Source organism: Populus alba, chromosome 6, assembly GCF_005239225.2.
Source record: "Populus alba chromosome 6, ASM523922v2, whole genome shotgun sequence".
Taxonomy (NCBI): domain Eukaryota; kingdom Viridiplantae; phylum Streptophyta; class Magnoliopsida; order Malpighiales; family Salicaceae; genus Populus; species Populus alba.
Window position 1 is genome coordinate 21915109 of NC_133289.1, and position 11712 is coordinate 21926820.

The 11712-nt window shown below is 29.1% G+C and overlaps 1 protein-coding gene across 1 annotated transcript; it reads right to left on the reverse strand.

Annotated features, from left to right (window-relative positions):
- Positions 1-1294: 1294 nt before the first annotated feature.
- Positions 1295-5465, reverse strand: LOC118053493 (la protein 1). The gene is made up of 10 exons (XM_035064775.2): positions 5308-5465; positions 5137-5215; positions 4879-5028; positions 4508-4650; positions 4218-4366; positions 3503-3604; positions 2908-3301; positions 2566-2713; positions 1810-1888; positions 1295-1612 (listed from the first exon to the last, which is right to left on the reverse strand). Exons 1-10 carry the CDS (start codon positions 5356-5358, stop codon positions 1516-1518), a joined length of 1392 nt encoding a protein of 463 aa, XP_034920666.1. The 5' UTR covers positions 5359-5465; the 3' UTR covers positions 1295-1515.
- Positions 5466-11712: the final 6247 nt, after the last annotated feature.

The window sequence follows — 11712 nt, forward strand, 5'->3', positions numbered from 1 at the left end:
AAAAAACCTGTTGGTAGAGAAAGAGCTTGATGAATGGAAAAAAAATGTTGGGATCGGTTATGCAGAGGGAGTGCTTGTAGTGATTTTATTTTTGTTTTGATTGCTTTTTTTTTTTTTTTTTTTAAATATTAAAGAGATAATTGCCTTTACGTGTACAAAAAAATATGTATCATAAAAATATTTTTGTATGATACAAAAAAAAAACCCAAATATATAACTCTTACCATAAACTAACATATGAAAAAAAAAAACTTATTTTAAGCTTTTAAAATTGAAAAAAATATATATTAATAACGTAAATATTTCACAAGCTTATTTCTCTAATTTATAAAATACTAGCATATGCTTTTAGATTTCAATTTTTTTTATTGTAAGTGATATTAAATATTTATATATATTAGATAAACTTGAAAAAAAAATTAATTCATTAATAAATTATTTTCCAGTTCATTTTCCATACTGGAAAGTGTTTTCCAGTTCATTTTCCATAACACTACCAAACATCGGAAAATACTTTCCCGGAATTCACTTTCCAGGAATTCACTTTCCCCGGAATTCACTTTTTCATGTTTATATATTATACGATTCCCCCTAGCTTTGGACTTTGCAGGGTGCGTGGTGGTCTGGTTCTTACCAAGGCAGCCCCGCAAATATGTTGGGGGGCAGGCAGGGCAGCTGTTTTCAATTTGTTATATACTTTTTCTGGAAGGCCTGGAGATAACCCTTCTCCCTTGTAATTTATATAATATAATAGTGGGAACTACTACAAAAACTCAAACCTTGATTCACTGAAATAAACTGCCAACAATAAGCTGCCAAAAAGGCAATTCCCACCTGCAATCTGCAATTATCCGTTGTTAATCGTCCTAATCTGCTTCAGATTTCAAATATGCTGCCGAAACTGCAATCATCCCTCATCTTCCTCTACCTACAAGCCTTGTTCTGTAGCATCCATTCATTTGCCTTCAAAAAGCAATAAACTTAGGGTGGTTCCCCACCTTGGACGAGGCAAAAGAACACTAACAGCAAGCTGAACACCAGACCACTAAGTACTGCAGATGAGAACATCTAGATAGATACCCCTAGTTTTGCAAGATAATCAGCGAACATGTTGGCTTCACTACGAGCAGACGAAAACTATTCAGATCTTAATTTCTCTCTGCATTCATAACTTATGGGTGCACACTGACTGCAAAAACTCGAAAAGTATCAGAATATGGAACACTACGTAACACCCAGAATAGAGAGACTACTTATGTTTCAACCCTCAACTCATTTAAAATGGCCGCAGCAGTTTGAGATCACCCACCAAACTCTTAATTCATTTCGAGGGTCATTTCCAACTATAGAATAAATTAAGAGTCAACAAAAAATACAAATAGAAACACATTTTTGTAGCTTATCAAGACAAAAAAGATGCCAGGGAGATCAAGATCCATTGTGATTGTATCACATTCGTACTATTAAGGTGTCGTACAAAATTGTCACAAAACCAATTATAGGCATGGTTAGCTCTCATAATGCTCCAACTTTCTGAGCTTTATTTGGTCTCCCATAATTGTTTTCTCTAGAGCGGGGATGTTTGCCACCACCCCTGTAGTGTTTCCCACCCCTGAAAAACATAAATAAAATTTATAATGGCAGAAATATTTAGCAAAAATGAACCAGCATTATACCCATTGAAGTGAATAACCATATCCCCCCACTCATCAAGACATCAACCACCCCTGGTTTTGGAGGGAAGAACCATTTTTATCAAGTGCTTTATCATCCAAGAGAAGTGGAAGTAAGAATTACAATAATACTGACCTTCCTCGGTTGCCCTTATTTTCAAATCGCCTTTCTTTTTGTCCACGGAGTTGGTTCCAGTATTCCTTTTCTGCCTCACCTGAGATTAAAAATAACAGTACCAGCTCTCTCAGTGCCACTTAAAATAATGCATGATTAAAACAAAATAATCCATCAATTAACAAGGAAAATACAATTTTATGACAGAATTCTAGTCGAAAAAACACATCACGACCACTGAAAATAAAGAACCCAAATCAAATTGTAACCAGGGACCCATGAAAATTATCTTTCCACATTTAATGACAGTAAATAAAATTGGTCAACAAATAAAAATGTATATGCAACAAGTTCTGCTTATGTAATCTTGTTATCAAAACTAGAATTCCAAATCCAACAGAAACATTAGATACTGGACTAATCAGCCTTGGAATAAAAGACTAGAACATAGCTAAAAAATAAGCATTTTTCGTCTCAAGAATCACATACAAAGAAAAACATTAGTGTTTGATTGATCCATATTTCCGAGATCCTAGATCCTTCTATTTTTCAACAACAATTAATACATTTTAACATTCTTGGATGTCAAACACCAAAAGCAACTGTGAACCTAGCATGGGAAACAGTTTCATGCTAGCTAGCTAGCATCTATCACAGACAAACAGATTTCTTAAAAGGAATCCATACTGAAACCTTTGTAACAGAAGTATCAAAAGCGCTCATCTTAAAATAACAATTCCAGACAACACTCTCCTAAAAGTCAGTTTTGGTGCTCACCAGTCACAGGTTCTAAAGTCACAATGAAATTCTTCACAACCAGACCCTCTTCTTTAGCCAGTACTGCAGCTGCTCGAGCTTTCTGAGCTGCTTCTGCTTCTTCAAATCGAAGGTATCCTGATTCATCTCCCATCTTGAAATCAACATACTACCAAAGTGGCATGCATATGAAAAGGAGTCAGTATAACAGATAAAGAACAAAAGACTAGACAGCACCGCATGATTGAAAACAGAAAGAGAAGGCATGCGAGATATCCATGAGAGATCAATGAAAACAGTGTCAAACTTCTAAATAATCATTGCATAACACACACACACACAGAGGGGGGGGGATCATAGAACCTTCACAGTGCCAAATCTTTCGAAGACAGCCTTCAGATCTTCACGCAGAACAACATTCTTGTCATCCTTGGAAGCAGCTGGGTTAGGTTTTTCCTTCCCTTCCTCCTTTTCATTTGAATCTTCAGATGATTTCTCCTCTCCAGTTTTTATTACTGTGCTTTCAGAGCCATTGTCCCCATCAACATGATCCACATTGTTGGCATCATCAGTCTTGACATTTTCTGGCACCTCCTGTTCATTTTCTTTGGTTGTATTCTCTGATGAATTTGACCCTCCATCTGTTTCACAGGCATTTGCATCACCATTGGCAGGCTCCTGTGCACCATTTTGTTCTGCAGAACCTCCAGCTAGCTTACTCTTTAAAGCAAACGCAATAATTAAGCCCTTCGGGTAGCTGTCATCAACAAAAGTGAGAAAATCAGGTTAACAAACAGTCCTATGTTTGAGTTGGTGGTTGAAACTCAGTTTCATAGCATGAAAAAACTCAAATTGATGCTTTTCATGCTATGAAACGCGGTTTTGACCGCTTAACCAAACCAAGCCAGAGAAGACTCCACAGTCCCATAGGAATACATGGGAACTGTTGATTACTTACTTGCCCTCTCCATTGGAACTGTTCTTGTTATGGGGGCCTGTTGAGGACCGGGAATTTTCAAATTCCTCTTCTTCTTGTGCTCTTTCTGTATCAAATTCCTTCCTGAATTGGAAAGAGAGCATGTTAGGAGCATAAAATATGGAGCAGCAGCTTCTTTATATTAAGTTCTACACTGTGCACAAACAGTATAACTGATTAAAATTTAGCAGCAAAAGATAGATCAAAGGCCCAAGGACGTCATATATTTCAAAAATTATAGTGCCTTGTCAAATATTGCCAAAAAAACTTGTTATACCATAATTTCCAACCTTTTTGTTCCCACAACTTTAATTATCACATGGAACTCTAACTGTTCTACAGATCAAATCACAAACATAGCCACTTCCATCTAAATCAAATAAAAATTTGATAATGATTTCTGTATGATTTAGGTCAAAGCTTTAGCTCATCTGTCACCGCCAAAATGAGAGCAGAGAAACTTGCAAAAGTATAGAATATCACCATTGTATATTTCATGTCCCCCAACTATTTAGTTTAAAATGCTTTGACTATATAAGAATAGATATATAACCACAATTTTCTTATAAAGGTCACCAAGTATCTTATATCACAAGAAAGTTTTAGTCCATTTTATATTTCTACAATGAGAGTAAAGGATAAATAGGAAACCTAAATGTTATAGCTACTAGGTATTTGTCTATGTGCATTAGCTTACTTTGGTTTTAATTCTAGCTCGGCACCTTCAAACACCAAGCTTTGATTTAATATCTTTTCAGCATCTTCCTCTGATGAGAACTCGATCAAAGCAGTGCCACAAAATACCCTTTTGTCACCAACATGACGAGGCATCCTCACACTTGTAACCTGAAATAAGTGTAACATAATCACTCATACTCCAAGCAAAATTTGCCAAATATTTCCCATATTTCCCTCCTCACATGTCAAAAATTGAAATTGAAAACGCAGAGCATTAACAACCAAAACAAACAGGGACCCTTTCATTACCTTCGCATGTTGACCAAAAAACGACTCCAGTTCTTCCCGCTTCGCATTATATTTTAACGGTGAGACAGCAACTGTTCTTACATCTAATTGCTCTATAGCCTCATCCGGCTTCAATAGAGCTGCCATCCTGCCTACTTTCTTACCTGCAAACCACCCACCATGAAGATAAAAATAGACGAAACACTGATTACGCACATGTTCTTAAATCATATCCATTAAACTTAGACCCCACCCAAACAAGATATTTTGCACTCTAATTTCTCCCAACATAGCACAAGCATTCCAGAAATTCAAAACTTTCTTTGATCATCCACTTTCTAAGTAACCATACATTAAAATAAGATCACTTGGGAAAGGAAAAAACAACTAACCATCTTCAGAAACTTTAAGAGAGGTAGATTTTCTCAACGTTTCTGCCACAGCCTGAACAGTAGATTCAGGTATTTCTTCAGGCTTTACGTCCATTAATTTCAAGTAACCTTTCATCTTCTTAAACGAACAAATCAAAGCCAAACTCACCACTATTATCTAAAGTCAAGACCAACAACGGCAGCAGCAGCAGTAAAAAAACAAAACTAAACTCAAAAATAACAAAAACCCACAATTTGTATTGAAGAGAATAAGGATACAGCCATCTTCACTGGATTCGATTGTGTTTCTCAAGAAATTATCACGAGGTATGTTGCTGTCACTGAAGTAAAATTCAACCTGAAAATAAAGAGGGAAAAAAAAAACAATAAAATAAGGATCCTTTTAATGGTTCCAAGAAATTAAGAGAACTATAGTGGAGAGAAAGTGACCTGTCTAAGGACTTCCTTAGCGGTTTCTTCGTCCAGAGAAGGAGTTGCCATTGTGGTGAGGATGAAGGTAGAGAGAGAAAGTTGTAGAGAGAGTTGTTTTTGTTAGGGTTTTGGTGATATTTTTGGAACTTGAGAGTGCGCTTTTGTAGAGCGGAGCGTGTGTTATATACTATTTCAGTATTTTGCTCTTAAAATAAAAGGGGCAAATTTAGAGGAGAGTTCAGGAAAAAGAAATGATGTTAATTTTTATTAAAAAATATATATATTCCCAAAATTACTTTTCTAAAAAGATCTGTAATTTTATATTAAAAAAAATGATTTTGAGAAGAATGTTTGTAAAGATTTAGCATTGCTACAAAGAAAAACCTAAAATTTGAATGAGATTCTATGAAAGGAGGAAAATTTATATGAAATTCACTTCAAAATGGAAATTACATTTTATCTTATAGGTATATCAAACCCGACTTGAGGGTTTAACCTGGTCAAGAAACCGAGTTTCAGATTACATGGAATTGAATCTGGTCAATCCAAAAAAATTTTAAAAAAAATATTTGAATTTTTAATATTATATATCAAAAAAATTAAAAAAAACAGTCCATATAGATATAAGCTAAAAGATTATTTCAAAATATTTTTATTCCCGTTAGAAATATATTATCTTATCCTTTTGAATTGAAGTATTTAAATTAAAATTTTTTTTTTTATCCCGCATTAAAAAAACATAATTTTTTTTCTTGTAAACATATAAATATATATATTAATGGGTTTTAAATTCCATATTGAAAAAATAAAATATTCTTCTAATATTTATATAATGAAAATTTGATATAAGCTAGTAACTAACTAAAAAGAATGAAGAAAAAAAGTTCTTTGGCTATAGAGAAAAACATAATTGAAAAAAAAATAGATTTTTATTAGGTTTTATCAGGTCACCCGAGTTTTGAGTTGATCCCAACAAGTCTAACATTTTCTTCAAGTCAATTGCAGACCCGAGTTTTGAATGAAACAGTCAAGTCAGACTAGGTATGATAACTATGTTTTTTTTCCCAAGAAAAGCTTGCGTATAAATATTTGAAAACATCATATTTTTTTAATAATTTCGCTAATACGAAATATAATATTTCCTTGCAACAAACGTAAAAAATAATACCTGGTATATTAAAATGAACTAAAACCCTTTAGGAAAGTAACGTTTTTTTACTATTCATCGGAATAGTTTAAAGATATTTTCACCCCTAACACTAAAACAAACTTAAAATATGCTTTAATGCCTTTTCCTAGATTTTTCTGGAAATCATTTTTCTTATTTCTTTATATTTAACAAATATAACAAAAATTAGTTAAAAAAACTGAATTTCAGTAATATACTGCCAGGAAAGTATTTTCCTTTCTTTATTTTAAGAAAAATACTTTTTTTTTAATTGATAAAATATGTACTGTCATCGAGTGATTATAAGGAATGGTGGATAAAACGAAGGGAATTGAAAAATAAAGGATTAGGTATAGCCACCATGTAAGAAATTAAGATAGAAAATTAAGAAGGATCCTCTTAATTTGTTTTAGATAGAAATGGAAGAGCTCATATTCTTCCATTTCTTTTTTATTTCTAATACTTTCAATTTATATAAACAAATCTGAGAAATAATGTTATTTCAGCAAAAAAAAAGCTAATAAGAAAATTATTAATCATTTTATTTCAATTACAAGAAACCTTTTTGTTTTCAAATTAAATTTAATTGGTTCTCAGTGACGGAAAAATTAAAATTAAAATAGTTGTTAACCTAATGTAATATTTTATCCTCAACACAATACTTATTTAAAAAAAAAAAAAAGGACTAATAATCACTCGTCAAATGCATATTAAAAAATCATCAAAAAAATAATAAAAAGGGACTAATAATCACTTGATGTTTTTTCAAGTTTTTTTTTTGAAGTAGGAATGTTTTTTTAAAATGCATTTAAAAACAGAAACTACCGCACTCTCGAATACATAGTAACAAATGATATACAAATAATTTTCATGCTTGTATCTATTGATCTCAATCATATATATTCCTGTTGTTTTAATCCAAATCACCTTAATGCTTGTATCTATTTTCATGCTTGTATCTATTAATCTTGATCATATCATATCAAAACTTAATATTTATGCATGACCTATGTTTGATCTAAGATATTTATATTTATTTCTTAATACTTATTTGATATATATTAAAGGGATATTATAGGGATAATTGCCTATACTCGTAAAAAAAAAACAATCTTTATCAAAAAAACCAATCAAAATATTTTTGTATTTATTTATCTTTTAAAAAAATCTTCATAACCAAAAAACCCAAATATCTAACTCTTATTTAATACCATAAACTAATTTGACTTTCTTCATATGAAAACAAACATATTTTAAGCTTTTAAAATTAAAAAAATATATATTAACAGGTTTTATTTATGAAAAATTCACAAGGTTATATCTCTATAATATTATATGACATATATATAGTTATATTTTATAAAATAAGCTATATATGAATATAGGATATAATAAAAAAATTCATCATTATACTTTTAAGATTTTATTCTTTTATTGTAAGTGATTAAATATTTATATTTAATATTTTTAATATATTAGATAAATTTGAAAAAAAAATTAATTTATTAATAAATTATTTTCAAGTTTATTTTCCATAACATAATCAAACACTGGAAATGTTTTTTAGTTTATTTTCTATAACATTACCAAACATCAAAAAGTAATTCACTTTTCAGGAATTCACTTTCCTAGGAAACCACTTTCCAAAAAAAAACTACTTTTCTGCAAACAAACGGGCCTAAAGAGCATGTTTTTTTATGATTTATTTATCATTATCAAATAAAATGGAGATAAATAAGTTTTTTTTTTTAATCTTAATTCAAAATAAAACAACTCAAATAGAGGGGGAAAAAAATTAAATCTTTCGTCAAATGGTATTTTTGTATTTTCAATAATTGAAGCATAAGAGCACTTTGGTATTTACACATATATAAAAATAAAAGGTAATAAACAATTTAAATTTACAATGAAACTACAAAAATAATATTAAATAAAAAAAATAAGTATTAGGTCAAGGGATATTTTTGGCTTTTCAAAATGATTTTTTTATAATTATATATTCAACTTAGGGGTAATTTCATGTTTAGCTAAATAAATAAAAAACAAAACAAAAAGGTGGGCGTGTGGGAGGTGATCGCTCCCTTCGAGTGGCGTGTGTGGCTCCTCAAGGTGTCAAAAAAATGCCTTTTCACTGTGTTATTGAAAGGTGTTATCGTGTTCTTTTCTTGATAGTGTGACGCGTATTTTCATTGGTGGTCTAATTTGGTGCCGATATGCCTTTTTTTTTCCTTCTCTCTCCTCCCAAAAAATTAGAGTTTAGTCCTCTTAGTTGTTGGTATTTTCAACTTCAATCCCTATTATTTTGATTTTTGATTTTTTATCTTAGCTTTTTTATAAAAGTTTTATTTGTTTTCAATTTCATCCTTCATTCTAAATTTACCAAATATTATACTCTTCCAATGTGGTCCTTATTATTTGGATTTATAATTTTTATCCTTGACCCTTTTATAAAAGTTTTAGTAGTTTTTCAATTTCATCATTTGATTCAAATAAATGGTATTATATTTTTTCAATTCGATCCTCGTTGTTTTGATTTATTATTTTTTTCTTGGTTCTTTTATAAATGTTATTATCCTTTTTAATTTCACTCTTTAATTACAACATTGTTTTTATTTTTTATGTCAGTTGGATCCTCATTCTTTTTTTTTAAATGTCTTTTTACTATTTATTTTTTAATTTCATCCTTAAATTAAAATATAAGATTTGATTTTTTATTTTTTTTTATCCTTATTTTTTAATTGTTGTTTTTAAAAATTGTTTTGTATAATTAAAATTTTTTCATAAAAAAAAAAAAAAAAGCTTTATAATTCTCTTTATTTTTTAATCGAGTTATTCGAAACTTGTGATATGGGTTATTGGTTTAGTGAAATATGGGTTGGCTCACCATTAATTACTAGGATAACAAGTTTACCATGAATGATTTTTTATATCATTTCAACACTTTAACATCATTTTTAACAAAATAAAATAAAATAAAAATCTTATAACAAAGCGCGGGGACAAAGCTAGTAAAAGTCTTAAAAATCATTGTTGCCATTTTTTGAACATCATTTTTAGAAAAAAAAAAAAAAGGTCTTATGGCAAAGTGTGGGAACAAAGCTAGTAAAATTTTTAAAAATCACTGTTGCCATTTTTTTAAGAAAAACAAGTGAAAATTAGAGTTATGTTCTTTCTAATTTAATCGACTGTCTATGAATCTGGAATTTGAGATATTATATGGATCTGAGCTTTTTTTATTTATTATCTTTTAACGTTTTTTTCAAGTGGATTTAAAGAGTTTAAAGTATGTTTTAACATTTTTTAAAAAATATATTTTAACAAGATTGAGAATTAGGTATCTCATGGAAAAATATTAAAGAGGGTTCTTTAATTAAACTATTCTTCTTCCACTACCTCATTTTATTTGGTGTAAAATAGTTTCTGAAAATTATTTTTTAAACTTTTATATATTTATTTGCTATTAAAACCCTCGTTCTTTGTTTTTTTTTTTTTTCTGCATATTTGTTTTTGCTATATGCTTAATCTACATATATTTACTGTTAAATACAAATCTTCTGTGTGATGCATCTTTTTTTATTCTTAAGCATTGATTATAAAAATGATATCATAACTTGATGTGAAAATGCAAGCTGCCATAGCCTTCTTTGCAGCTGAATACATAGATAGAAGGGGAAATCTGGTTGCCTCTATACCTAATTCAAATTTACAACCTTTTCTTATTCAAAATTCAGCAACCTATAATTGTGATCCAAGTAAAAACTATTGAAAGAGTTCTTTGAAACTGCTAATTAACAAGGTCTACTCTCTACTTGAATCCCTAACTAGTTTCTTCAATATAGTAGTATTTCAGCCAAATTAAAAATTATAAATCAAAGTTGGTTGTTTCCTTGCCATGATTATTTAAAATAAAAAAAAATGGTTTTTTCTTTCATGAACACTTGTACTGATCACTTCTATGAATATACGTTGTTGTTGATGAATGAGAATTTAAGAGGATAGGATTTTAGGATTTCAAGAAAAACCAACTCTCTTAAATTCTGTCGTATTTTCTGTTTTTTATTTTTATTAATTTGAATTTTCTTTCTTATTTTTTAATATTTTCTTAGATGAAATTGAAATATTTTATATAAAATTTAAAAACAATATTGAAGTTTATTTATATATATTCTGTGTTACAATTACTGAAAATGATAAAAAAAGATTGTTACAAAAATAAACAGGCTGTTAGTGAATTCATTTATATCCTCTAGTGTTAACAAGAATGTCTGTACTATCTCTTGCAAATGACACTGAGAAGTTTTATAGATTTTTTATTTGTGTATTTTAAAAATAGTTTTGAAAAAAATTTATTTGTTTTATTTTTTTTTATTTTAGATAAATTTAATGTGCTGATATCAATAATAAAATTTTTAAAAATAATAATATTATTTTAATATATTAAAAAAACACTTTTAAAAATAAATGTTACTACACCAAAACTAGGGTATTCGGTTTTTAAATCTCCAAGCATACGGCTCCATCTCGTGGAAAACATTGCATGATGGCGATGGGTCTCACGGACCCATATCATGAAAAAAAATGCATCCGGTAGAAAATTTGCTGCAATGTCTTCTGCATCAAAATCCTTTTTGTTTTGATATAAAATATTTATTTCGTGTACATTTGAATTAGGAAGATTAATAAAATAAAGTTGAAAGGATTATTTTTTTTTTCATATATTTTTTATTCAATGATTACTTAACATCCTTATATTAGTTTTCAAGTTTTGAGATATAAGTTGATAGCTCTTTTCTCTTCTAAGAAAAAAAAATATACCACAGGATTAAAAACTAGTTTATATTTCATTATAATAAATAAATAAATTACTTATATAGTAACAATTTTTTTTTTCTTGAGTAAATAAATTGGTTTATGTTATAAAATTATGTATCAAGAAGTTTACAATAATAATATAATTATTAAACAGTAAATAGAATATATAAAAACAATAGAAATTAGGGAGATAAAAAGAAAATATTTTTATTTTATATGGATTTGTAGTTATATTTATTGACAATACTTCTATTTACTCTCTCAACAATGCTTTTATTTATAAATACATATATATAAATACTTGTAAGCTCAAAAATTATTAAAAAAATATAAATTTAAATGAATTTTGAAATATTCTAATTATAATAAAGCATTTATATTTCCATTAATTAATCGGTAGTTCCTTTTTTTTCATGATACTTGAAAAATATATTAAAATAATT

What these genes read in the sequence shown, in the direction of transcription:
- LOC118053493 (XM_035064775.2), bottom strand. Translation starts at nt 5,358, where the DNA reads ATGGCAACTCCTTCTCTGGACGAAGAAACCGCTAAGGAAGTCCTTAGA. An exon ending in GAGCTAGAATTAAAACCAAA is followed by an intron (nt 3,605 to 4,217) that starts GTAAGCTAATGC and finishes TTTCCAATTCAG; the next exon opens with GAAGGAATTTGATACAGAAA. An exon ending in AAAGATTTGGCACTGTGAAG is followed by an intron (nt 2,714 to 2,907) that starts GTTCTATGATCC and finishes CCACTTTGGTAG; the next exon opens with TATGTTGATTTCAAGATGGG.